At 55.2% G+C, this 27,433-nt stretch overlaps 2 protein-coding genes across 2 annotated transcripts in view; one reads left to right on the forward strand and one right to left on the reverse strand.

The window, feature by feature from the left end:
- Positions 1-5,101: 5,101 nt before the first annotated feature.
- TSPAN1 (tetraspanin 1) lies at positions 5,102-8,583 on the reverse strand. Its single transcript, XM_065739429.1, has 8 exons — positions 8,524-8,583; positions 8,312-8,376; positions 7,515-7,721; positions 7,193-7,267; positions 6,473-6,571; positions 6,002-6,142; positions 5,543-5,626; positions 5,102-5,342 (listed from the first exon to the last, which is right to left on the reverse strand). The coding sequence occupies exons 2-8, from the start codon at positions 8,366-8,368 to the stop codon at positions 5,289-5,291; spliced, it is 717 nt and encodes a 238-aa protein (XP_065595501.1). The 5' UTR covers positions 8,369-8,376; positions 8,524-8,583; the 3' UTR covers positions 5,102-5,288.
- A 2,374-nt stretch (positions 8,584-10,957) lies between these two features.
- The window catches only part of PIK3R3 (phosphoinositide-3-kinase regulatory subunit 3), a 53,460-nt gene continuing 36,984 nt past the window's right edge, over positions 10,958-27,433 (forward strand). Inside the window, exons 1-6 of the mRNA XM_065739603.1 lie at positions 10,958-11,285; positions 14,369-14,464; positions 14,686-14,763; positions 20,211-20,342; positions 21,055-21,256; positions 21,665-21,750. Coding sequence (XP_065595675.1) covers positions 10,958-11,285; positions 14,369-14,464; positions 14,686-14,763; positions 20,211-20,342; positions 21,055-21,256; positions 21,665-21,750 — 922 coding nt within the window. The remainder of the gene's footprint in view (positions 11,286-14,368; positions 14,465-14,685; positions 14,764-20,210; positions 20,343-21,054; positions 21,257-21,664; positions 21,751-27,433) is intronic.

The raw sequence follows: 27,433 nt of genomic DNA on the forward strand, positions 1-27,433 counted from the left end.
CATGGGCAGCATCCTCTGCTCCCCATCCCGCAGTGACCGGGGAGCAGCAGGGCTCTCCCCATGGGCTTGAAGCTCCTTCTCCCCTCCCTCTGCTTGCCACCTCGAGCTGCTGGGTGCTCTTCTCCGTCCGTCCCTGTTCCCTGAGGCTCCTGTTTGGCAGCTGTGGTAGGGCTGGGGGCAGAGGGCATCCCCAGGGCTCGCCGCTTTCTGAATTGAATTATTTTTTCAAGAATAAACATTGCACAGCTGTTGAGCTGGGTGTGTTTCATCTCTGCTCTTTGTGCACCTTGAGCTCGGATCCCCAGCTCTGCCCACTCTGGAAAGGACAGACCCATGTCCTCTGTGCCTCCTGCAGAGCTCTACGACAGCCAGGAGCCTGCACTCAGAGCTGTTGCTCCAGATATCCTGCTTTGGGTATGTGTTTCCTAAGCTGTATTTCCTAAGCAACAGCCCTTTAAGGGCTCTGTGACCCCTGGCGTGACCTGGGAGAGCTGTGGGCGGTGGAGCCTGGTTGCCTCCTGCATGGCATGCTGAACCTCGAACCAGAGGAGGGAAAGAGATGTAGGTCTGGCACTCAGGAGGATATCTTGTTGTTGTTTATTTTTTTTTCCTCTCTCCTTCCTCTTTCTGTATTATACGTACTGATGTCCTGGGAGCTCAGCAGTGTGAGATCTCATTGAGCAGTGCTGGAGCTGTTGCAGCTCTGGAGCCAGCAGAGGTCCTCCAAGCCCTGCCCGCTGCCAGGGTGCCTGCAGCAGGTTTGCTGCTTCCTCCTCAAGATTTTATTATCTGCAGTTCAGTAACCGACAGAAACTCTGCCTCTGGGCTCTCATGCACTATGAGCCACTGTGCTCCCCGTTGCCACCCTCACCCTGCTTTGCTCCTCCGCTCGCAGCTCTTTGTCCTTGGGGTGGGGGCAGTGAGCAGCCAGCTCGGGTCTGGGCTCTATTCCTGGAAGCTCTGTTGGATCTGGGCTTCTTCCCCCTTGCTGAAATAGACTGTGAGGGCTTTTTTTTTTTTCCTTCTACGCCCTACCTCTGCCCAAGGTCACAGCACAGGGAAGTGGCAGCAGGAGGGGACGTGAGCTGTTAAACCTGCGTGTACTCATGAGGACAAAATAAAAGAGGGGTGTTCAAAGCCCTTTCCCAGCATTGCATCCCGTGAAGCTGGCAAGGGCCGGGGTGGGACCTGTACTCCAGGAAGAGCAGGGCACAAAGGCGGCTGCTGTCACCAGGACCCAAGTGAAACTGAGACATGGAGGCGGCAGCCACCAGCTCCACCAGCACAGACCCACCCCCTAGGGAGATGCCTAGTCTTACTCCCATTGCCTCCTGGGGTCCAGGCACAGTTTTTGGGATGGGGATACCCCAGTGCCAGAGGCTTTCCCTCAGATGCAGGTTCCCCAGGGCTGTGCTTGGCAGTGCTGGGACAGAGAAGAGCCACCATCTCTCTATTGTGTCTACCTTCTGTGGAGACCAATCCCTGCAGTGCTGGGACTCCACCAGGTCCATACCATGGGACTGGCAGAGCCATATGGGGGCCCAGGGCTGGCATCCAGCTCCCTCCCCCTTGGGGAGATAGGTGGGTGTAGGTTGAGACCACCACTCCCATGTAACACACCAAACCCCAAGGGACTATTGGGTTTCTTGGAGCTCCGTTTACAGAAGTGAGACAGGGGTGTACCAGCTCCAGTATCCTGACCCCCCTCAGCCCTGGTGTCACCCAAATCCTGGTTCCCAGGTCTGAGCTCTGTGGCCCCCCCCACAGCCCGGCCCTGCTGCCTTTGTGCAGCCTTACAAAGGAGAACCTGTCCAGGCTGCTCCATGTCCCAGGAACTGGCTGATAATTAAACAAAAGCAAAATAGCCTTGGCATGAAATCTGACCTTTCCAGAACTTGGGGGTGGGGGGGGGGGGAAGGGTAATTTTGCATAATTTCTGGTGGCTTTTCTTCTTCTTCTTGCATTATGTTTGTTCTGTAGGCATCTCAGTGCCCACAGTTACCAGGGGAGCATGGAGTGCCCTCACTGTGCTGCTGATTAATGTAGCCCCATGGATGGAAGGAAGCGCCCTCAAAGCAAGGACAGGAGGATGGGACAATGTCCTGATCCTCCCAGATGAAGACATCTCCATGCTATAGGGGTGCCAATGCCTGGGACACACTGGCCCTGTCCCCCTTCCTGCAAGGGAGGCACCCAAACCAAACTCATCCCAACTCAGAGAGGAGATTTCCCATTTTTGCACCCTCTGCTTTACAGAGTGCCCTGGCACTGCGGTCTCAGGGGTGCCAAGGTGCCCAAACTGTCCCCAGGAAAGGACTTTTTCCCTTGGTCCCAGTGGCAGGGGTCTGTCCCCAAGCACCCAGCATGGCTGTGCCCCTCCTGTGGGCCACCTCCCATCCATATATAACAAAACCTGGCAGCAAATGAATCGTCAACAAGGCACCAAGGATTGTTGCTTGAACGTTATTAAATCGCGTCCTGCCCAGCGCAGCGTTAACCATTAACCCAGCAGCTCTGATACCAGCTCCAGCACCATGTATTTCGACTATCCCTGACAGCATCTTATCTGATAACCCTGCCATAAATCTGGGGATGGAGCTGCCTGAAAGCACCCTCTCCTGCAGCAGCCCCGGGGGGTTATCCTGGGGTGAGAAGGAGGAGGAAGGAGCAGGGCAAGGTGGCAGTGCCTTACTTCTCCCATGCCCTTCGAGGGTGTCCTCTGCTCTCCAGTGGGACTGTTAGGGAGGGGAAATCCTCACAGCTGCCACTTCTTGATCAGGTGATGTGGATGAGTTTGCTTTGTTTTCCATTTGCACCCTTTATGGGTACAGTCCGTAACAGCTGCAATTTTTCTTCCTGTCACTGTCCCCCACCAAAGGTAATTAAAAAGAAAGAGAGGAAAGCTCATTTCCTCCAGTACCGAGCCCTTCCTGGCACCCTGCCCCAGTGCACGTGACGTTGGTGGCAAATGCATCCAGGAATTCTGGCTGGTGTGTGGCACCTATCACAGCAGGTGCACCAGCTCTACTCTGGGACTCTCAGGTGTGAAAGCAGCCCCGCCCCAGCCCCAGGGCACTCTGTCTTGCTTCCCAAGCAGGGCCAAATTCCTCATTTGAGCTCAGAAGCAGCTACCAGGGGCAAACAGAGCATCAGGGGATGGTCTCTTTTGCTTCAAGGTTTGGGAGGCAGCAGCAGAAGGGACAAGGCAGCAGAGAACAGAGCTGCTTAGGGTTGGATATTAGGAAAATCTATTCAGAAAGAATGGTGATGCTGAGGCACAGGCTGCCCAGGGAGGTGGTGCAGTCACTGTCACTGGAGATGTTCAAGAGCTGTGGGGATGTGGCACTGAGGGATGTGGTCAGTGGGCACGGTGGGGTGGGGTGAAGCTGGATTGGATGGTCTTAGTGGGCTTTTCAAATCTTAATGATTCTATACTTTCCTTGCAAAAAGCAAACCCTACTCATGTCCCTCTGAGCCCACTGCTCAGAGTGAAGCCAAGTGGCCAGAGCTGCTGGAAGATGTGTGGCTGTACCCCACGCTCCAGCCCTGTGCAAGGCAGCGTCGCTGGCGGCATACCTGAAACACACCTTCATCTCATTATCTGCCCAGAACACAAGTCCAAGGACACTACCATGGGACAATAAACAAGATTCTACCGTTGTCACATTCACCCAAGGTGTTTGGCCTCACCCACTGACGACACAGCTAGAAGGATTTGTGCTGCTGCTTGGCACTGGTACAGGCTCCCCGGGGTGGTGGGAGACTCCCCATCCCTAAAAGTGTTTGAGAACCATGGGAGATGTGGCACTGAGGGATGTGGTCAGTGGTATGGTGGGGTGGGTTGAGGTTGGACTGAGTGGTCCTGGTGGTACAGCTCACAGGAACGGGGTCCACACCTTGCACTGGGGCCGCTCACCCCTGTGGCAGGTTCATACCTTCTGCCCCACAAACCCAGGAAGAACTGAGCCCCAAAGAGTGAGGGGAAGAACCGGTCCCTTCCTTGCCTCCATCCGCATCCGGGAAGAGAGACTGGTCTTTCGAGTTCCAGCAGGCAGAGGGGACCTCACATCCCAGTGCCACAGAAACTGCACTGCCCGCAGAAACTTTCTGTGCCAGAGTGGGGATGGGCAACACTGGCACCTCCAGGAAGGGCTGGGGCAGCGCCAGCTCTCCTGTGCTCAGAATGGGAGTGTACGAACAAAAAGCCCTGACGTCAGCCCTGAGCTTATGGGGTTGTGGTGAAACTGGGACCATACCATTGCTGAGAAGGAGGAGTGGCAGCCCTTCCCATCATGGGACATGGCCTCAGATTGAGTCACCTCAGGTGGGAGCAGGTCCTGCGCCTGTCCCACAGCTGTCCTGCTGCGGGGACAGGGCTGGCAGCACACAGCATTAAAGCCTCATGGGGTGGCAGTGGAAATGGATTGAAATCCCAGTTTGGGGGCAGTTGAAAGAGGACAGGCTGCTGCTTATTTGAGGACACCATGCCTCCACATCCCAGTGGGCTCAGCTCCCAGGAGCAGGGCCTGTACCCAAGGGTGCTCGCAGGCAGGGCTGGGACACACAGACACCAGGAAAATCCCCTGCAGCTGCAGTCCCACTTCGAACACAGAAGAGCTCTGGCAGAGGGCGGGTGAGCTGCACAGCTCCCAACCACTACTGTTGTGCAAACAGTGAGCCCTGCTCGGTGCCAGCACTGAGAATGCAGAGCAGGCACAGGTGGAAGGAAGCTGCAGGAACAGAAGTTTATTGAATGCAGCAGAAAGTTATTTATATCCAAGGTGATTTTTTATTAGTATTTCTTTACAGCACAAATCCAGACTGAAATCACAGCAGGGTGCAGGAGCAGGGCTGTGCTTCATGTCAGGGCAGGGGCAGCAGTACTCCGGCCAGCAGCGTGCAGGTGTCAGCCCCACGCACAGGGCTGGGGACAGGGAGGTGACAGCATGGCAGAGGCACCACAGCCACCTGCTCCCAGGGGTTGGGCAGGGCCAGGCCAGTGCCTGTTTCACAGTCCTGAGCTCAGCTTGTGCCCTACCTCCTGCTGACATCAACAAATCAGATGCAGTGCTCCCCCTCCAAAACAACAAAAATCTCTATGTACAGATGCATTGTGCCATATCAGTACAAAAATATACAGTGTATAAACTCTACAGATCCCAGCTCAGTAGATCAAACCACAGCTATAAATCACAGTGCATGGGACAGCAGCCCAGGGAGAGGTGGGGCCCTCAGGAGCACCCCAACACAGGGCAGGGGAGGGTATGGCTTTCTGCTGCCTTGCAGGGTCACTTCTTGTCCAGATAGCAGTACAGGTACATGGAGACAACCATAGCTGCAACCTGGAAGGAAAAAGGTGAGTCAGAGCCCCAGGTGTGCCCCCAGCACGGGGACACAGCCCACAGCACCCAGTCCCAGCATCCACAAGGAAGAAGAGGTAGGTGTGCCCAGGGAGGTACCCTAAGGGCAGAGGTGGCCCATGGGGCTGCACCAGCCCCAGAGGAGTAAGGAGACAGCAGGATGTCAAGGCCTGGTGACTCACCTCCAGGGCAGCAATGCCAGCAGCCACACCACCCACCACATCTGCATTTGTCCTGATTTCTTCTAGGATCTGATCAAAACAACCCTGTGGGAGGCAACCAAATTGTGAGCACCTGCAAGTGGCTGCGATCCCCCAACCACAGAGACCCACTGTCCTGGGGAGAAACAGCAGGCTCCACAGCCCAGAACCACATGGTATTAGAGATGGACTGGGAGCTCCAGAGGACAACTCATCTCATTTCCCTGGGATAGGGAAATTGGGGAATCTATAACCAGACAATGAGAACAGCACATTCATCTCCACTGCAAACAGGCCAAAGCCACCACAGCCCCCCGAGGACCCAACACAAAAAGGACTGCTGCATCCAGAGCTCAGGCTGGAGTTGAAGGATGGACTCTTCTCCCCACGTCCCCCAGACTGGGTGCTGCTGGAAGGCCAGAGCTGCTCATGTGTTCATACCGTGACATTGGCCTGTGCTGCGAGCACTTTGGTGCATGGCACCACAGACTTGCAGCAGGGACTCGGGAACGTGTAGTTGTTCTGCAAATACCATGGAGAGTTCTCAAAGTCTGTGTAGTTATTCAGGCCACAGCAATGGACCTACAAGGAAGAAAGGGAGAAGGATGGTGAGAGCACACAAGTCTCTGTGCACATGCCCCCACCATAAGCCCCCCTCCTAGGCTCCTCCTTGCCCCATGGAGGAGGTCACCCCACTCAGCCCAGCTCCCTGGGAGCTCAAGGAGCAGGACCTCATCCCACACATTCCAGCACATACAGCTCTCACCCCAGACTTGGGGCCTCTGGACCCCAAGCAGGATTGGAACAGAACCCCATCTCCATCCCACAGGCCCACCTGGGGCACCACCAAGCCTGTGCTGGGAGCAGCACGACCCCGACCCAGGGGTGCAAGGTGCCCTGGGCTCAGCGTACCTCATTCATGGTGACATTCCAGATCTGCGTGAGAGCAGCATCCTCCCCATACTTTTCCTTCAGGACAGGAGTCACCAGTGCTGTCAGGAATGTCTCTGCCTGCAGGAAGAGGCACAGAAACTCCATCAGAGAAGATCCTGGTGAGCTCCACAGAGCCAAGGGCCACCCATGTCCATACCAGTTTCAGCCCACAGGATCGAGGCTAACCAGACCAAGAGCACGTCACACGGCATCCCATCAGCCCGAGGGCAGCTGGACAACCTCCCTAACCCCACGTTTTGGCAGCAAGGCCACGCGTGGTGAGTGAGTCACACAACCCAGGGAGCCAGGAATGACGTTTGCCCTGCGGTTGACTTCTCCCGTGTCTAATGAGGCAGAGTGCATGGGTTGGCAGTAGTCACTTTTCACCCCAGGTGGATTTTCCAGAGCGTAATAAGGGGTTGGTTTGCTCAGCACAAAGCATCTGAGACCTCTTCTCCTGTATGGCTTCTACTATGAGGTGTCCAGCCTTGACTGGTACTAGTCTGAGGTGTTTGAAAGAAACAGGCAGAACTTATACGATAACCAGTTTCTTTAGGGCAACGTAGACCCCCATTCCCTGCTCCCTGGACGGCCCCTCCACATGGCCAGGCTATCCCCACCAGTGCACGTGGGCAGGTGGCTGGCATCCCTCTTGTTTTCCCAAAGCAGCCCAGCCCAAGAATTAGGTATGCCACTCACAAGACCTGTGTAGACCAGAACAACCACAGCAGCAGCGATTTCAGCAATGAAGATGATCAGCACCACCGAGAAAAACTAGGATACAATAAGGGGAGAGGGTTCAGGACAACAGCAGAAACCCACCCATTTCCCAGTGGCCGATACCACCCTTTTCAGGGCAGAGTTGGAGCTCAGCATTGCCTTTGCAAGGCTCACCCAACTTTCCATGATATGGAAACACTCCAGAAGGATGTTATCTTGGAGAAATTATCCCCTAAACCTCCCACACCAGCAACCACATTCAAACAAGTATTGAATAAAGTGTAACTAGGCAGGTCCTTACCATCATTAGGAGACATTTGCTCTCCTTCTGGGCACCGCAGCACCCAAGGAAGCCGATCACCACCAAGATGGCCCCAATGACGATGAGGAAGTAGCTCACATTCACAACCTGCATGATGCTAGTTGAAATCGTCCCAAATATATCCAGGAAGGACTTGCCATCCACTGAGACCCAGATCCCAATGCCCAGGAGGGTCCCACCACCGAGCTGGGAGAAGAGAGATACGTCAGCTACTGAGCATGAGGAGAGTAGAGGGGGTTCTTGGTGAGAGGAACAGCCTTGTTGCTCCATGATGTTTTGTAAGAGGACTTCAACCAGTTGATTTGCATCAGCCAGGTGTGTTTTGCAGGCAGCAGCACCTCAGTAACTCACACATGCCTCACAGGGGCTGCTTCCATCCCATTCCCCCCACCAGCCTCATCCTCCTTACCAGCCCCACAGAGCCCCAACACCTGAACTACATCATTTCTGCCCTTCATAGTCAGAACCCAGCAGGTGGGAACCAGCAAAACCTCTGCTCCAGGGCACCCCACCAGAGCTCAGCACAGGGACAGACTTGAGTGGCTGATGCAACAACCACTGTCCCCATGGCACAGCACTGTCCCTTGCTTTCCCTCACTCTGAGCTTTGGACACACCACAGGAGCAGCAGACCCCACAATATTAAGGCACATATGGAATCGTTAAGGCAGAAAAAGACCACTACGATCATCCGGTCCACGCGGTACCCCCATCCCAGCTGCATGGGACCACCAAACCCAGATCACTCTGCTAGGGGACGGCTACCAGAACACTTACAAATATGGCCAGGTTGAAGAGGATCATCATGACCTTGATGAACGTGAAGCACCCCATGTTTGCACCTGGAGAGAGCAGAGGGACGTTACCAGCGGGATCCCACACTCACTGCCAACCTCCATCCTTGGGGCTTAGGGCAAAAGATGCCCCATCGATCCCCAATAAGCCCTACCAGAGCCCATCCCCCAGCCACGAAGCGCTCCCCCACCTACCTGAGCAGCGAACAGCCCCAACAATCCCGACCCAACAGCACGGCTCTGCCGCCCCACGCCGTCCCCGTCGCCCTTTAAGCGGGCGCGGCGCCGGGGCCGCCCGAGCAGCGGCCGCCTCCTTCGATGGAGCCCCCCCCACCCCCATAGGGCCACCCCCTGGGGCTGGCAAAGCCATTAGGTCCCTCGTCGAGGTGCTCGGTGGCTTGCTGCCCTCTGCTGCCCGAGCCACGCGGCCAGGCTGCTACCTGAGCTCATCACCGCAGCCTCTGAACGCTGGGTGGGGTTGGGGTGGCGGGGGGGAGAGCTGGGGTCATCCCTAAGCGCTGCTCGGAGAGCAGACTTTTGCTGGCACACAAACAATCCTGGTAATTCCATCAATCTTTGAGATGAAGGAGTTCCATTCGCAGCCCCAGGGAAAACCCTGGGACGCACTGCTGTGGCTGCTTCCCCCACACACCTTCCCACACACCTGGGGATGGGCGCTCCCCACTGCCCCATTAAGGACCAGGGCTGGATTTTCTGGCTCTCCTGGCCCGCCCGCAGCAGGACGAGCTCGATGGCATTCCCATGTCCATCCCAGCCAGCGGGGCTTGCTTGGGTTAATGTTCATGGGGACACTGACTGAGTTGTGCCTCAGTTTCCCTCCCAGGGAAGCACAGGGTAACAAACCCCACGTGGGGCCATGGAAAGCAGGGCACACAGCCTGGGCTTGGTGGGATTTGGGGGTGGCCCCAGCCCGGTGAGCATTAGTACTGCCTTGTGTTGTTTCATGGGCTGCCTGACCCCTAACCCTGAACTGGGAAACATTTCTGGGTAAATGAGATCTCTCTCATCCCTGGGCTGTGGTTGTCCACAGCAGCTCCCCATGTCCCCTGCCTGGATGAGGGGTGAGTATCTGAGGTATGGGGTCCAAAGGGTGGAGTCCAAAGGATGAGTGCCACAGGGATGGGTGTCCAAAGGAGTGGATTCCCAAGGGATGGATGTCCAAAGGGTAAGGTGTCTGTGGGATGGGTGCCCGAAGAATGGATGACCAACAACGGGTGCCCAAAAGATGGATGCCCAAGGGGTGAATGTTCATGGGGAGAGTGTCTGAAGGATGAGTGCCCAAGGGGTGAGTGCTCACAGATTGAGTCTTCAAGGAGCAGGTGTTCAAGGGATCAGTGTCCAAAGCATGGATGCTCAACAGTGTGTGTCCAATGATGGTTGCCCAAAGGGTAATTGCCCAAGGGATGTGTGTCTAAGGGATGAGTTCCCAAGGTATGGATACCCAGAGCACGAGCTGGATGCTGAGACATTCAAACCCCCAGCCCATCACTCCTACACCCCTAACACCACATTGCCCCCCTTCCTCCAATATTAGAGCTGCCATCAGCTCCAGACAATCCCGAGAGGAACCCCTGGCTCACCCCAACCCACGATCACGTCCTCCCCTCACCACGCGAGCATGCAGCCGGCATCCCCCCCCCCCTCCACCGGCAGGCCGGCCCCCCCCCCGCCGCGCTGCGGTGCCGGCGGGCGGGAGGAGGGGACGCTGACATCACCGCACGGCGCTGCTCGCAGGGGCCGAGCCGGCTCCGCTACCGCTCCCCGCTCCACGCTGCCGCCCCTCGGGGCCAGGGCAGCCCCAGAGCCCGGTAAGGCGGGGGGGGAGGGGGGGTGCAGCGGGAGGATGGGTGAACGGACGGACGGACGGATGGATGGACGGCTCAGCGGCCGCCCGCATCCATCTCCCCGTGGGGAAAGAAGGGTTGGGGGTGGGGGGGGGGGGATTGTGAATTTCCCTGTTGTTATCTGTCCGAGGGGTACTTATAAATAAATAAATAAAAATTAGTCCATTATATGTATATATATAAACAAATAAATGAACTTTAATCCTAGAGGCAGAAGGGGTCCTTTCCCTGATGTGATATGTCTGAGAGGTATTCAGAAGCCATTAAGAAAAAAATATATAAAAATGAAAATACAAAAATTAACAACAACAACAATGACAAATGAAATCACTAAAATCCCATATTTTTGCACAACCCCGTGTGCTGTTCTGGGGCTGCAGGGCGTCTGCTCAGCCCGAGTGTCTATTTTAAAAGCACGTTGCTTGATCTCTTGCCCTACTTTCCAGACTTGCTGTACTTTCTCGGTGCGTGGTGGCAGCAGTGCTGGCCCGGCCATGCCTGTGCCCGGCTCTGGGTGGGGGCAGGACGTGGGTTGGGGGCACTGATGTGCTGCATTTCACCCCAACAGAGCTCTCCAGCACCGGGAGGATGAAGGGCAGAAAGAGACCGGGCTGAGAAGGGGACACCATGTGTGTCTGCGGCGTTTGCTCACCTCCATAGTGATCCCTGAGCATCAGCGTGGAATTTTGGGACCGCAGCAGTCAGGCTACCCTCTGTGAGGCAGCGATCTCTTCCTTCTCACTGGCGTTCCCTGCCCCATCCCCATGGCCTCCTCGGAGGGGCTGCAGTACCGCGCACTCTACGAGTACCAGAAGGACCGGGATGAGGACCTGGCACTGAGCCCCGGGGATGTGCTGACTGTCAGCAGGGCTGCACTACTCGCTGCCCCCAACTACAAGGACGGGGACGAGTGCAGCCCCCAGGGCTGGCTGCACGGCCTCAACGAGCGCACCAAGGAGCGCGGAGACTTCCCCGGCACCTACGTGGAGTACCTGGGCCCCGTGTGCATCACCACGGCTGCCACCAAGGCCAAGGCACGGCCGTTGCCCCCACCTCCTGCCGGGAGCCCTGTGCCCACCGGCCAGCCCTGGGGTGAGTTTGGGGATGGGGGAATCCTGGAACAAGCCAGGGAATCGCTTGGGTTGGAAGGGACCTCAAAGATCTTCTAGTTTCAACCCAGCATGGTCCTCCCTTCCTCTGAGATCTGACAGAGGAGAAATCACTGTAGTGCAGGGCTGGGGAAGCAGCATGAGAACCCACTGGTGAGCAGTCTGTCCCCCTCCAAAATATGGTTCCAGACAGCAGCAGTGGTTAACGCATTGCGAAAGGATGGGAAGGCTGCTTGGGGACACGGCCCGCCTGCTGGGTCCCCTTGCTGCTGTGCTGTGGGAGGATGGGGATCATCCAGCCCTTGGGTTGAGCAGAACATGGGTCTGGGGGTGCCCCAGCTAGAAAGGGTCCAGGTGGACCCCAGTAAGAAGCTGGGAGCTGCTTTTCTGCATCTGGGAGCTGTCTGAAGCAGAGGGATGAGAGCAGGAAAAGCATCTCCTGCAGGTTTCCAGGCTCTGCTTTGCAGCTGTTCCCAGTTGCGTGGGATCCAGCCTGGAATCTGGGCACAGAGCATCCCCCAGCTGCCCCCATCCCTCCCCCTCACAGCAGCACCGACAATGACGCCATCCCCTGATACCAGCTGCCACCCTGCTGCCCATGGGCTTTGCCATGCAGCTCCTTGCAAGCAGGGAGCCACCTCCACCTTCCCTCGCCAAAATGTGGGTGACCATCCTCAATTCATGCCCTGAATGCACCAAGGCAGCCGCAGTCCCACTGCTCCTGCGGCACCGGTCAGCAGGAGTGAGCAGCCGTGTGCTGCCATCCTGGTGGGGCAAACACGGCTCTGCATCCCCTGCCCAGTTAAGCCCAGAGACACACCAGCAGCCCTCTTCCCTGAGGTATTCAGAGGGCAGAGCCCTATCAAACTCAGTGCTATAGGGCAGACCTCTTGGGATCAAACCTGGTCACCGAGAGGGCTGCGGCCATCCATCACTGGCTTCTGATAGTGACAGCTGCCAGCCTACATGGAAACAGCAAGTGGGGGCTTGGCTGCACTTGAGGAATCCAAAACAGCAATTTTTGTCCCCCAAAAAATCTTTGCCTTGCATGTGAAGCCCGGGAGGGGGTCTCCCACTGACCCCCCAGGCCCCAGAATGTCCCCGACCTCCCCACAGGCCCTCACCCACACTGCAAGTATCAAGATTTGGGCAAGTGGAAAATCAAATAAAATGAACAAAATAGGTAAAAGCAAGATGATTTTGGTAGAGCAAAGCCCACCGTCGGCAGGGTTTGGGGTAGGGGTGCTGCCACCTATGGGTACACTCTGTCCCTGTCCCCGCAGCCAGTGCTACCGCATGGGGGTGTGTGCGATGCCCCCTGGCACAGTGGCACTGCGACAGGGGACATCTCTGTGCTGGACGATGAGTGGTATCGCTGCATGTTGGTTTGAAACAAAATCCTTTAGCTGATGGGATTTTCCCTATAATGAAGACTTCCAAACTTTGTTTGGAGTTTTTTGGGAAGAGAACAGCACCTGCTGAGCCATGGTGCCAGTCAGGGACCCCAGAGACTCCAAACAGGGTGCCCTGGGCTTTCTCCAGCCAGAGGAAGGGTTCAGCTCCCAGTAGAGAAATACATTTCCAAGCCGTGCCCCATAGCCAGGGCTGGTCTTTTCTAAATTAAATGACTTCCTAAAAATGGCTTTTGTATGGAGCCAAGTGCTGCTTGCTGCATGGGGTCTTCCTAGGAGCTTGGACGCTGTTCTGCACCAATCTTATTGTCCCATGAGCATCACCTCCAGGACCTCTCAGCCACATCTTCTGAACGGAAGAGGGAACAAATGCAGGGAGTGGGCTGGCCACGCTGAGCTCAGCTTCTGTAGGAAAAAGTCACCCAGCACCTTCATTTAATTTACCATTATTTTTAGTACAATTCCACTAAAACAGATCAGCTTGCTGCATGGAACAGGCAGAGGAGCTCTTGAGACATCAGCTTCTCCAGATGTTGTATGTTCCCCAGTGCTGCCGTGGTGGCCCCAAAGGGGACCTGGCACAGCCAAGCCAGGGGTGACAGCAGCACCTTCTGTGCCACCACTGATATCCCATTGAGGCACTCTCTCTGGCAACCTCAGGTGCATAACCTGCACAGGTAGAGGTATTTATCAGAAGGACTGATCCCAAACCAAGGAGTCTGAAGGGGAGAGAGAGGGAGGGATGGATGGGTGGGTGGATGGATGGATGGAGCATCCACAGACTGATGCATCCTCTTGGGAAATCTCAGTTACATCATTGGTTAGAAGCGAGAGCTTAGTAAAACAGGAAAGGAAGTAGAATGGACTTTGAAAGTAGTTGTTATGGACTCACCTTCTCTCTGGGTGGTGATACTGTGAAATACTGTGTCAACAAATGTACAGATTGGGTTATGGTTCTTATACTACCTAAGGACTCCATTCCCTGAATACTGACTGAGGAACAAAACCTTAATGTTCAAAGCAGTCTCAAATATCTCCAAAATTTCTGTGCTGAGTACAAAAAGGCATTTTAATTCCCACTGAAGGATTACTGGGGGAACTAACAGAGGAAATAAATTTGGATGGAAGGAAGGAAAGAAAAATGGAAGGAAGAAAAAATGAAAGAATGGAGGGAGGGAGGGAGGGAGGGAGGGAGGGAGGGAGGGAGGGAGGGAGGGAGGGAGGGAGGGAGGGAGGGAGGGAGGGAGGGAGGGAGGGAGGGAGGGAGGGAGGGAGGGAGGGAGGGAGGGAGGGAGGAAAAGGGAGGAAGGAAAAGGGAGGAAGGAAAAGGGAGGAAAAGGAAGGAAGGAAAAGGGAGGAAAAGGAAGGAAGGAAAAGGGAGGAAAAGGAAGGAAAGAAAAGGAAGGAAGGAAAAGGAAGGAAGGAAAAGGAAGGAAAGAAAAGGAAGGAAAAGGAAGGAAAAGGAAGAAAGGTAAAGGAAGGAAGGAAAAGAAAGGAAGGAAAAGGAAGGAAGGAAAAGGAAGGAAGGAAAAGGAAGGAAGGAAAAGGAAGGAAGGAAAAGGAAGGAAGGAGGGATGGAGAGAAGCATTGCACACAATAAACAGGGAGTGGAGGAAGCACGCTTCAAGCCCCTCTCTCCATCTCTCCCCAACAGGGCTCCTGGCGCAGGCAGAGCATGCCGAGCAGCCAACTCTCCCTGAGCAGGCACTGCCTACCGTGGCCAGGCTCATCGAAGCACTCGAAAAGCAAGGTATGGGCAGCTGAGGGGCAGCCACTCACTCGGCCCATGGTCACCAGTACTCCTGGAGCATTGTCAAAGCTGTCCCTCACCCTGAGCATGCTGGTACTCATGCAGCATGGGGAGGGTGAAGGGATCCTGCAGCATGGGTCCCTACTTGCTTCTATCACAGGCATGTCAAAGGGAGGATTTGGGGCTCAGGGACTGACCCCTGTCTCCCTGCTGCTCCACAGGTCTTGACAGCGAGCTGCTCTACCGATCAGACCCTGGTGTGCTGGGTGACACTGAGCTGAAGGAGGCTCTTCTGTCTGGTGAGTCCATGGCTGTATCCCTCCTTGCATTCCACGAGTGCCTGATCCCATCAGCATGGGCTGGGTTACTGGCTCTGACCTTTTTACGGCCTTTACTTACAGATCAGTTAAGGCACTGCCCACACTGAGCCCCCCTGCACTCATCTGGTCCTGCTGGGATGCTGCCCATACAGATGCAGCAGTGGGGCTGGGACCGACTGCGGGGAGCTGGCAGCCAGTGCCAGTGGTAGAAAGTAAAAGATTGTTGGTTTTGGCTAGAGCCCTTTACTAGAAGCTGGGGGGGTGGGGTGGGGTGCGGAATTCAGGAAAAAAAAAAATCTGTTTTGCAAACCTCTGAGGCTTCTATTTGAGAAATGGGGAACGTGTGGGTGCAATAGAGAAAAAGGAAAGAGGAAAATGAAGCTCCCACTTGAGGGGGACACAAGGTTTGCTGCTGGAAGTGGGGTGCACCGAGGCACCCTGTGCCCTGCACCTGAGGGCGGCACTCAGGCTCCAGGCACAGCCCCGCAGTGCCCGAGCCGGCAGCAGCCGGACCGTGTTGCTGGGGAGAAGGGCTGTGATGAAATCGCTATATTAAGCAACATGACCTCATCGCTTCCCTGCTCTCCGGCTGCAGAGTCCCCGCCGGGCGGGGGAACAGGCACTGCGTGCCCCCAGTGCTCCTCACAGGGAGCGGCTGCACAGGGGCATGTGTGAGGGTCCCCCTGCTCACGGTTGGGGGGTGATGCTCAGCCCCATGCAGGATGCAGACATCACTCCCCCTGCATCCTCCTGTGGGGTTTCGTAGCATTTGGGCTGTAAAACATCGGTGGTGGAAAAGGGGTTTGGGAGCAGGCACGATCCACACATGAGGGTCACATTTGGCCCCATGCTCCCCATGGTCTTGATCCCCATGGCCAGGACCCCATCTCTGGTGGCTAAAGTCGAGCTCAATTTCGGGGAATGGGGAGAAATCAGATATGGGGCTGGGAACTGAAACGTGCCTCAGCTGGGGAGAAAAGCAGGTCTGGGGAAGAGGCATCGGGGTCTGAGTGAATGCCCTATTCATGCTGCTGTTTGGCACTTGGAGAGGAAAAACTGCTAGAAACAACAAGGAAGAAGAAGGGGCTGAAATCATTGGTTTTCAAATTCCCAGATCATAATGCGTCTGAGAAAGTGGGGCATTCACTACACTGCAAGAGCATCTCACATCTTGATGAGGAGCTCCTCTGGCTGTGCACCCTCAGAGCTCACCCTATGCCCCCACTAGAATGGCTCCTATGGAGACTGGTGGTGGCTGCAGTGCTGGGGATGGGGACAGTGATGGGGGTGGGGACGGAATGGGCTGAGATGGGTCAAAGCTGAAAGTGTAGGTGAGATAGGGGGGACGTGTCAGCCCCAGAGCTTCCCCTCCAACACACTGAAATTTGGGATGGTGCAACTCGGCCGGGAGCTGTCCCTGCCAATAAGGAAGCAGGGCTATGTCCTGCAGGATGGGGACATCTGAGCACCGCTAAGAGGATGACTTCAACACAGATTTTAGATCAGAGATGTTGTACACTGAACACTGGGGATGGAGTGATGCCTTAGTGTGATGCCACTACCTATGGGTACAAGATGTGCAAGCCCCTCCTGCTCTGATAGGTGATGTCCTCTCTCCCTGCACTGTCTCCGGGTCCCGATCTGGAGCTGCCTTCTCCTCGTGACTGCGCTGAAGCAGCCACTTGGCAGGAGCTGCCGGGTGCCAGGGAGAATCCCACAGCAGCAGAGTGGATTGGAGCCACTGTCTCCAGGCGAGCAGTGCCGTGCGGTGCCATACTGCCGTCCTCCCTGCTTTGATCTCCGGCCCCAGCGCAGCGCAGTCTGCCTGGAGACACGCTCACGTGCCCGGGAATTAGGTCAGGGCTCGGTGGGGATTAGCGGTGGCGGTGGGCTCCGCGAGCTGCTGCTGGGCAGAATGCAGTGGGTCGGAGCAGGGTGCTCGCACTGCTCCCCAGCATCACAGCGCATGGTGGGGGCTGTGTCCCCCCATCCTGTTCACAAAGGGATGGAGCCCCCAAGAAATCCGGTGTCCCTGCGCCATGCCATGAGCCCCAACACAGTGAGTTTACTCCACGCACCCCAGTGCCTTTCGGCTCTGCTCTTCATCTGTACCTGTAAATAAACCCCACAGCGGTCAGAGCCTGGGAGGATGCATGAGTTCATCTGTTATATTTGGTGGGGATGAAAGAAGGGTGAATTAGTGGCAGTGGCCGCCTGTGACTCATGCCTCACGCCTTCCCCTTCTCGGCTCCAGGGAGGGGTCTCAGCCCTCCAAAGCAGGGTGCACAGTGGGGAAAAACCCAGCCAGGGCTGGAGGAGCTCAGGGCAGGGCTCTGCCGCAGCCACCAAGCTCAGGGTGACCGCGGGGCTGGCACAGGGACATGACAATAAGGCTGAGTCAAAAGCAGGGAAATTCCACAGGGAAATCCCCCAAGTGGGATGGAAATTTGGGAGACTCTGAGACCAGGTCCTTGGGCAGGCATGGATGGGAAGAAAGTTCTTGATTTAATCTTCATTCAGCTCTGGATGTCGAAGTTTGGGGTACCACTGTGCCACAGGGACCTCAGACCCAGGGGCATCACGGTGTACCTCAGTCCATGCCATTCACCGCAGATGTTGGGTACACGGGGTCCTGGGCTGGCTGTGGGATGTGGGATGCAGCCACATCCATGACACAAATGGGGCAGAGTGGCAGCTTCCCAGGCCCCATTCAATCCTCATGTTCCCCAAACCCCCAGCCCCTTCTGGCCATGTCAAGCATCCTCCTCCTTTCATTTTGCTGCAATTTAGGCACACGCCATGGGGCTGTTTTACTCACAGCTCCCTCCTGCAACTGCCGGGAGAGATCCTGGCATTTCCTGCCCAGCCTGACTCAGCCCCAGCCTGCTGCCCCCCAGGGGGCTTCCCTTGTTCTTCATTGCAGGGTCTCACATCCCACAGGAAGGAAAGGGGATCCCCCAAACTTTCTCCCTCTCTGAGGTACCTCTGTGCACATACCACGCCCTGTGCTTCAGGGGTTGGAATGGGTCTGAGGAAGGCTCTGGGGGGCCTCTTGGGGAGTTTTCCTGCTTTGTGGCATCAGATGGAGTCTCTCTGTCCTTGCATATGTGCTGGGGAGAGGACAGGGATCTCCAGGAAAGGGCTGGAACATCTGGAGAGCGTGGGGGACAGTGACTCATTCTGCAGCATCATTAGCTTCTTACAGGGTTATCATTTCCCTGTGATAGCAGAGCGGGGGCAGCTCTCTGCCCACTCTTCCCTTTTAACCCTTCCCAGCTGCTGGCCGAACATCCCGTGGGACACAGCTCCAAGTACCCCAAAGCCAGCATCGAGGAGGGGAGTTAGGGCAGGGGACATGCCCAGGAGGATGGGGGACACCAGGGTAGGGCTATTTTTATCGAAGGAACTGAGAATGCATGGCAGCAGACCCACCTGAAATTAACCACTGGCAGCAGGGTAAACCCCCTCCGCTCTCCCCACCACAGCTCTCTCTGGGTGCAAGGATGTTTTTTCCAGTTTTGCTTTGATATTGGCTGAGCCTTCCCTTTGAACACACCCCTAAGCCTATGCCCAGTTATGCAAATGAGCTAATTAGGCCACAGCAGTGCTGCGGGCTAATTGCCTTGGGCAGCACCCGTTGGCATCCCCTTCCCTGCACAGAACAGGCGGCGGCTGCTCTCCCCAATCTGCACGAGCATCGTTTGATGGATCCCCAGTGAGACCTCCATGGTGGGATGTGCCCAGCCAGGGCAGAAGGGGGGTTTTGGAACAGAAACGATGTCTGAGAGCAAGCTCGCAACCAACTGGAGGGGTGGAACAGGTTTGGGGTTTGGCTGTTGCTGCCCATTTGCTCACCATCCCCAATGCTGGAAAGGTTCAGCCAAATGCAGGGGCTGGAGCATCTCATGGGACATTGGTGGCCAGTTGGAGGGCTCCAACTGTGCAGTTTGGTGATGGGAATGTGACAGATGAACCCTTCCCATGGGCACTTTTCCACTTCTCCCCATTTCTCCTCTCCCTGCTGACATCCCGCACAGGGTCCCATCCCCATGCTGCCTTTGACCTGGGTCACAGTGGTGCAGGCTTTTGTCACACCCACCCTGTTGGGCTCAGTGTTGGTTTGTGGCTAGCAGAGTGCTTGCTCCTGAAGATGAGGTAGCGTCTCCAGCCGCTGGGTTAAAGGCTTTGCCTTGGGATTGTTCAATCTGTTTGCTTTCTGGTCACTGAGCCAAGAGCCAGGCACTGTAGGAAGACAGCAATGTCCTGTTGGTAAGAGACTTGCCATGGGTTGTGGTCCTAGAGCAGCTGGTTTGGGAGATGGGCAGCATCCTGGTGCGGATGTTCTGGGGAAGCTGCTCTCCAAGCACTCACCAAGAGGGTGGAAGGGAAGAAAAGACCCAGATCAGAGTGCCCAAATCCAGCCCCTGATGGGATTCAGGTGCCCCATGGCTTGCCCTTAGGAAATATGGTTTTCCACCATTTGGGGCTTATAATCCCTATGGCCAGTTGAAGTGGTTGTAAGCTCCATTTTTTTTGCTGGAAAATCCTTGGGGTTTGGAGATGGAGCACCTCCCCAAACACTTCTGCTTTCAGTAAAGCCGCATTTGGGGATAAAAAATGCAGAGAGAGGGGAAAGGAAGGGGATTCAGGGCATGGCAAAACCCAATGCCTTGCTTCTAGACCACAGCCATGTAGGGCCCGAAACATCATCATCAAGAAAATGCAAAGACTGGTCCTTTTTCTGATATTCTACTTTAGAGGAGAGAAATTCAGTTTCTATAAATGCGCCGTCTCAATCGGTCCCAAATACCTTGGGACTTCCTCCCCACCCCCCTCCAACATTTATTCTGCGAGGAAAATTTCAAAACCTTCATGTTTGTCTCCAGTTCGGATCAGAGCCAGATTTTGAAACCTCAAGATCTTTGCCAAAGGGGATGTATGCCCCCCAGCAGCCGGCTGGGCTGGGACCTCCAAGACAAATGCATGAGGCAATGCCTTGACGAGCAGCTGAAGTAATGTTCTCTCGGAGAGCCTGGCCATAGGGCTCCAATGGAGCACGGGACACGTTTCCCAAGGACTGACCCCATTTTGGGATGATCTCAGCCTCCCTCACATGCTTTGCTGCAGTCACGGGTTGCGCAGCATTGCATCATTCTATAGAATCACAGAATCATTAAGGTTGGAAAAGACCTGTAAGGTCATCTAGTGCAGCCACCAACCCATCCCCTCTGTGCCCACTCACAGAACCACAGAACCATAGAACCATTAAAGGTTGTAAGAGAACTTTAAGATAATCAAGCCCAACCATGGACCTATTGCCACCACTGGTGCCTGCTGTCTGGAATGGACCTGGACAGGGGTTCAACCCATCCTACGCCTTCTGTGCCATGGTGGGAGGCTCAGGGCTCCTGCTGGGTCTCTTGCAGGTGCTTCAGATGTGGACATGGAGCTGTACAATGCCCAGACATTGGCAGAGACCCTCAAGTGGTACCTGCAGGAGCTGCCAGCCCCCCTGGTCCCTCCCACACTCTGCACTGACCTGCTCTGTATGGCTCAAGGTAAGCAGGGCTGGGCTCACCCCATGTTTTGTGGTGTGGAGGAGTTTTGGGAAACCCCTAGTATTTCCTCTCCCCATCCTTTGGAGTCACTGCACCAGAGGCACATCCCAAGGTGGGCAGCTGACAGCATCCCATGCTCCACCTGGCAAATTCTGGGGAAGCAAAGAGAGAGCAGCAGGCACAGGATCCCCAAGAGAGAAATATCTGGGTTGTGGATCCACAAATCCACAGCATTAATGCATGCCATGACCCTCATGTCCTGAGAGGGGGAGGTGTTTATGAGGGCAGAAGGGACATGGGGAGGTGGATGGATGGCACAGCCCCATGTAGGAACAGTGCCAGCAGAAATGCCCCTGGGCTGGGGGCACCTGGATGCTGCCTTCCCATTCTCCTTTGGAGAGGAGAAATCAAAGGCTGCCTCCCTTCCAAGGATAAAGAAGCAATTAGGAAGTAATTAGCTGGGTTGCCTCATTAAGCAACTTCAAAGGGAAGCACCTTCCCCTTGCAGCCCAAGCAGTCCAATCCTGCAAGGAGCAGAGGTGAAACTCCAGAGCTTACAGAAAAAAAAAATAACAAAAAGCAAAACTTTTGGGAGAGGGGTCCTGTGCTCTCCAGGATCCAGCCCCAAAAACTGATGAGTGGGAATGTCCCTGCATCATGCAGCACCTCACATCCCTCACGGCACTGACAGGATGTCTTCCTTCTGCTGCAGAGCCCCTGAGCGTGGAGGAGTGTGGGCAGCGTGCCCGAGCCCTGCTGGCCCCCCCAGCCCTGCCACAGCTCCATGCAATGCTGCTGCGGGAGCTCACCCAGCACTTCAGCCACCTCTGCCAGGCTGCCTGCAAGAACCGGCTGTCAGCACAGCTGCTTGGGGAGCTCTTCGGGGAGCTGCTCCTCCGCCCTGCACCCTCCAGGTGAGACCCCTCAGCCATCCATGTCCCAGAGCTGTTAGGGGTGCTGCATGGAAATATGTGGGTTGGGAGCCATTTTCCTAGAATCACTGAGGTTGGAAAAGACCACTGATATCATCCAGCCCACCCCACCCCACCATGCCCACTGACCATGTCTCTCAGTGCCACATCCCATCGGCTTTTGAACACCTCCAGTGACCCCACCACCTCCCTGGGCAGCCTGTACCAGCACATCACTGCTCTTTGAAAGAAGAAATTTTTCCTAATATCCAACTTGAGCCTCCCCTGGTGTAATTTGAGTCCATTATCTCTCCAAGCATCACCTCCTTACATAATTTGGGGTGGCCAACTCAGGGACTTTGGGGACACCAAGCTGCTGCCACTCTCATGCTCACCCTCTTGTCCCCGCAGTGCTGAGGCAAACCCTGAGCTCTGTGCAAGGATCATCGAGTCCCTCATTGTGGCTAGTGAGGCAGCCGAGGTGCCAGCAGCCCCTGGTAAGTGATACCGGATGAGGGGAGAGAACTGGTGGCACTGCCTGAGGACAGGCACGCATGGTCCCATCCTCTGTGGGTTTGGGGGAATGAAGGGGCTCAGTGTGCCGCTTGTTTGGTTGTGGTTTGGAGCTTTTCCTTTGGTGGTTTAAGCCCCAGCTCTCAGCTGGCCACGTCCCAGTGCCGTGACTGTCCTGCCTTGTGGCACCTTGTGCTCATTGTTGCTGGACTGCAGCAGGTGTTCCTGGTACTGGTACAGCACCTGGGGTGGATAGATACAGTAGGGAGGAAGGATGGTGGTGGCCCAAACTGCAGATCCTGAGGACCGCAGAAGTCTAACCCTGTGGGATCCTATCTCCAGCCATGTCCCTATCCTCACACCAAGACACCCGGGAGCTGCAGCTGCTTCCAGCTTTCCTGCCTTGTAATATATCTGGTCCCTGTCATCGCCTCAGGTCACTGCAGGGTGGCCAGGCCAGGCAGGATTACGGCTCCTAATATTGCTCATAAATCAGCCCTTCAGACTTGTCAGCTGAACTCTTCCCTGCTGGTCCAGATGTTGGACAGCTGTGGCTGTTCCTGGGCTCTGCGCAATGGTGACGTCTCCACTGCTGTCTCCGTACCCTGAGGCAGCACTGGTCATCCCCAGCCTGCACTAAGAAGGGGACTGGTGAGATTCAGAGTGTTCCCATTGCCTTTTTGGGTCCACATCACCACTGGGGACATGTCACCACAAGCCAGGACAGCCGTGCCACCGCACTGCGTGCTGCCGGACAGGTCCCACTGCTCTCCGTATCCAAAAGGAGGAGGTCATTACCCAACTGTCATCACATTAGGATGTTGGGAAGCGTAATTAAATGCCTGCAAAGCACTTAGGGGAGCTATGGTGCTATATATAAAGTGTAAAGAATTATTATTAGGCAGGGGCCGTGTGCCTTGGCCATGGCCCTGGCCTCACCCCCTCGTCCAACCCCCCCCGTCCCGGCACCAATATTATTTTGGGGTGCGAGTGGAGCCACTGCTTTCTAATTCTCGCTGTTAAATGGCTATAAATACCCAGCAATAACACGGTGGTGTGTGCAAACAGCCCGGGAATAGGAGCCGGGAGCTGACATGGAGGAAACCGCGCTGTGACCTCATCCTGACTCAGGCATAAATATACCTGGTGGCAGTGGGGCATGGGACCCTGTGGATATGGGGACAGTGGCAGTGAGGTCACCTGTGGGGTGGGTGACCCTGGGGGCTCCACCAGTGCATGGGCTGGGGCTGCACCCAGAACTCCCCACTGTGCCCTCCAGCATGTGCCCAAAGCCACACCTGGCACAGGGACATGGGGACGTTTTGGGGTCTGGGAGTAACACAGAGCCTGGCAGAGGACCCCAATCCCTAGGGCTGTTTCCCAGTCTGGGTGAGGGGGAGGAAAGGTGGAGGGAAGCAGTGATGTAAATACCAGCTCAGCTGAAGGAAGATGACTTCATCTCCTTTTCCTCTCCTGCTGCTATTTATAGGCACTTTAATTTACTCCCCTTTGCTTTATTATCTCTCCAGCAAGCCGTTAGCCCTCAGACAGCAGGATGCCTTTACTCACCATGCAGCAAAGACTTGTGAAAAAAAAATAACAAAAATAAAAACAAAAAAAATCCCCAAACCACGCACATAGAAAAGCCAAACGTGGGGGCAGGAGGCAGGGAAAGCAGAGCACTAGGAGCAGGAGCACTGCCATTCTTTGCCCCACGTTTGGGGAGAAAACATGACCACTTCAGCTCCTTTGGGATAAAAAGCAGGGATGAGGTGTTCCCATTCCAGAGCAGGGTTTTGGCAGAGTGCAGCCTGGGTGATTTCCAAGCCCAGGTCCTGCTTGGGGCTGTGCTGCTGGCAGGGGACAGGGCCAGCTGTCCCAGTGCGTGGCGGTCACCCCTGCGTCATTGTCTAAGTGCCAGTCCTGCCGCCGTGACGCGCTGCTCGATGTGCCAGGAAGGGGAGAGGAGCAATGAGCAGGAAAAGGGATTGGAGTTATAAATACTGTGGGGGCATCTCCTGCTGTCCCCGAGAGTGTGACGGAGTGGTGGCAGGGCAGCATGCGGATGGCAGCAGGGACACTTTCTTTTCAGGCGGTATTTTGGGATGCAGCCATGAGCATCTCAGCACTTGGCTTGGGAAATCAGCCCCAGAGTGCCTGTGAGACAGCCAAAAGGAAGGGGGTGAGCCTTCCTTTGGCCAGAGCATCTCTAGGCTGCATTGCTCCTCCACAGCCCCTTCCCATGTTTCATCCCTTGGGGTTGGTGGTGTGGAGCCCCTGAGCAGCAGAAGGTGTTAAAAAATGGGAAAAACTCATCGGAAAACTGCATGGAGTGGGCAAATAGAGACAAATGGTCCCCTGTGCAGATGTCTGGTTCTGGCTCCCCTCATCTGAAGATAATACAGAGCAAACAAATTAACGCTGGGGAGGGGGGAGAAGAGAGAGCAAGAGCCTAGCTAGCAACATGAGATAGGGAAAGCAGCTAAAAATAACAGATCCCCCAAGGCATGGGGAGAAACATGACAAGGATTTGCACACTTGTAGTCCCAGAAGGAGCCTCTTGCCTCTCCAGCTGCTCTGGCCTGAGTGCAGATGAGGCAGTGAGATGAGAGGGGAAAGCCTTTGGTTTGGCTGAGCCTATGGGATGGCCAAACCGTGGACCAGGGAGCAATGCTTTCCACTAGTGCTGGAGATGGCCCCATTTCCCACGCAGAGGATGAAGCAAGGGACTTCTGTTCACTACCCTGAGAAGCAGAGCTGGGGGAAGAAATCAGCGCTGTCATTTTGGTGGCTGAGCTGAGTTGAGGTCGCTGTTAATATTCCCTCTCCTCCATCTTGGATCGGATTCTCATGCTGCTCCCACAGCATCCTCACAGTGTGGTTGGAGCCCGAGCTCTGTCAGCTTCCCTAAGGATGCAGCAGAGGATGGTGTATCCCAAGCACACAGGATACCCTAGGCTGGGAGGCGTGCCTGACCCACTTGCTGCATCCTTCAGTCAGATGCCAGTGGGAGACCCCAGTGGTGCTGCCTTTATGGCTAATTTTAGCTTGTCTTTAATTAATGATGGGGCAAGGAGGGTAGCAGCAAGGCGGTGAGCCCAGCCCCTGCCTGCTGCTGGAGGAACAGGGGTAATGCACGGGGACGTGGTGTGTGACAGAGGAACCAGCTACCAGCGGAAACATCACTCTGCTCGGATTGAAGCTCTTTTCCTCCTCAGCCCATGTGGCCAGGGCTGATAAGGGGCAAGGGAAACCTGCAGTATTGTGCCGCCAAACAATAATGCTGGGGAGGAATCACGGCCGGGAGGAAGCATGGGGCCGGGGTGAGGGCTAAGCCCCTCCATGAGCTTTCTGGACATAATTCCCCACTTTCTGTCCAGTGTTTTGGGATGGCTCCAGCAACCATCACCCTTTTGGTTTGGGGCTGAGCCCATTGTGACCCCGGTGGTGTTATAGGGGTGGCAGTGGCTGGTGGATGTCAGTGACACAGTTATTCTCCAGGCCTGCCTGGCTTTAAAATCTATTAACGTCACTTGGCTGATCGAGCCGGGAGCCACACAGGCAGCTGAAATGCTGGGGCACAGATCAGATCAGAGCAGGATTTCAATTACAGTAATCAAAGGTGACACAGATAAGGAACCTCTGCTCTATGAAACCACGACAGCTGTCCTCTGGCTCAAACCAGTGCGCACTGAGAGCGGCTCCATCAAAATCACTGAAGTGGTACTCCAGTAAAATTGGATTGTGAATCCATTTTCATCTGGCATTGTGGAAAACACTTTCCCTGTGCTCCCTAGGGAAGAAAAGCAGATTCCTAGGGGGGCAGAGGGGACAGTGCCCTACATCCCTGCAGTGCCCCCAGGAGACAAGATGCTGGAGATAACCAGAGGCTTAGGTGCATTGGGCTTGGTGCTCTCTAGGAGGTCCTAGCCATGCTCTGGGGTCACTGAGTAGAAAAATCATAGAATCACAGTATGGGTTGGGTTGGAAGGGATGTTAAAGCCCATCTAGTTCCAACTCCTGTCATGGGCTGGTTGCTCCCCACCAACTCAGGTTGTCCAAGGCCCCATACAGCCTGGTCTTAGGCACCTCCAAGGACGGTGCCAGACAGCTGTGATCTGTTAGGAGTCAACTAGACAAAGTCTGAGGCATTTTGGATTTCAGTAAAAGCCGAAGTCGTAGTTTAGGGCACTGCAGAACATCCAAACCCTCCTGCTGGATTTTTGGTCCAGTGGCCCACAGGCCCTCAGCATTGGCTGCTCAGCTTCTGCTCTCTTGGCCCATTTCTTCCATCTGAAGATACAATGGGAAGAGATTTGCAGTGGTGGGGGATTTGGTAATGCCCCACCTGGCCAACCTCACTCTGTGTTCCGGGATCAGCCATAACTATCCGGTCCTCTGTGCATATATCAGCGCAGCTCCACTCCACCGCCTCCACCAGCTGTTTCCATAAAAGCATTAAACTGAAACATCTGGAGTGTCTCAGCATGAGAAACCCAAGTGTTCTGGGGTCCGGAACAGTGTACATGATCCAAGACAAATTCCCAAGCCATCAGGCTTGACCTGAGCCTGTTCTTTCTAGCCAGAAGCCTGTCCAAGTGGCTTCATCCCTGCTGCTAGCAGAGCATCCAGCTGACTTTTCCCTTGCAGAAAGCAATAGAAAACCCCCATGTGTGCAGCACATCCCTTCCTAGAGCTCAAGGATTCCTTTATTTCAAGAAAGGTGGAAGCAGGATAAGGAGCTTTGCCACCCAGGTTCCTTCTGGGTGCTTCCTGCTCGCCTGTGGCCCTGCAGTGCTGCCTTTCGGCAATTGATCTGGGCATGCTTTACATTAATGAGTCTCCCCACTTTAAATTATAAATGGCCCTCGGCATGTGTGCACACAAATGCACGTGTGCGTGCGGAGAATCCTTTAAGGCCATCATTAGCCATAATTAGCAAGATCTGTCACTCATCTTTGGCAGTTAACGATGAAGCCCCGAGTCACAGGGATCCGGCAGCGGATAAAATAAACACGATTTCAAACAGTTTGGAAATAACAAGCCCTTATTAATCAGACAATCCCCAAAGGGGAGTGCTTGGAAAAGCAGCAGCATGTCTGCCATCTCCACGAGTGAAGCTGGGGGGCTCAGATACCTCATCCCACTCCATCCCTCAAGTATGGGTTCAGTATGTGCTAAGGCTTGATGAGTTTAAGCAGGCACAATCCACCCAAAAGTGTTCCTGCACGGGTCTTCTCTGAGTGAAGGGCTCAGGATCTGGACCTGGATGCATTATATGGATGCATATGGGAGGTAACAGGAGCAACCCCAGGGTCCCACAGCATGGAGCAGAGCAGGATCTGGGGATAGGGCTGGCATGAAGGATGTTTCCTAGGGAGCAAGGGGAGCTGGGGAGGTTTTTAGCTGTCACAGCTGCAGCTAAATCACAGCAAATAGGAGGGGAATGGGACACACGAGGCTGGATTATATTACAAAGGAGCAGTCCATCATGGGGTATTTAAAATAATCCGCTTAGATGCACAGTAGCAGATTTGGAGTGCTAAGGGAATTGAAGGCGCTGTGGCTTTGCAAGGCTGGATCAGATCTGGTGAAGATGCCACTTAGAACAGCACATCCTGTCCTGCTTCGCTGCTACAGGGGACAGGCACATGGCCCCACAGCCCC

The sequence above is a fragment of the Cyrtonyx montezumae genome, unplaced genomic scaffold (assembly GCF_038088225.1).
Source record: "Cyrtonyx montezumae isolate F1298 unplaced genomic scaffold, pur_monq_1.0 scaffold_1, whole genome shotgun sequence".
Classification (NCBI taxonomy): Eukaryota; Metazoa; Chordata; class Aves; order Galliformes; family Odontophoridae; genus Cyrtonyx; species Cyrtonyx montezumae.

Bases quoted from the DNA above. Each gene is read 5' to 3' on its own strand.
- TSPAN1 (XM_065739429.1), bottom strand. From the start codon at position 8,368: ATGGGGTGCTTCACGTTCATCAAGGTCATGATGATCCTCTTCAACCTG. The intron at 7,722-8,311 runs GTAAGTGTTCTG...CTCTTCTCCCAG, and splicing joins TCTTCAACCTGGCCATATTT to CTCGGTGGTGGGACCCTCCT. The intron at 5,627-6,001 runs GTATGAACACAT...TGCCTCCCACAG, and splicing joins CAGCACAGGCCAATGTCACG to GGTTGTTTTGATCAGATCCT.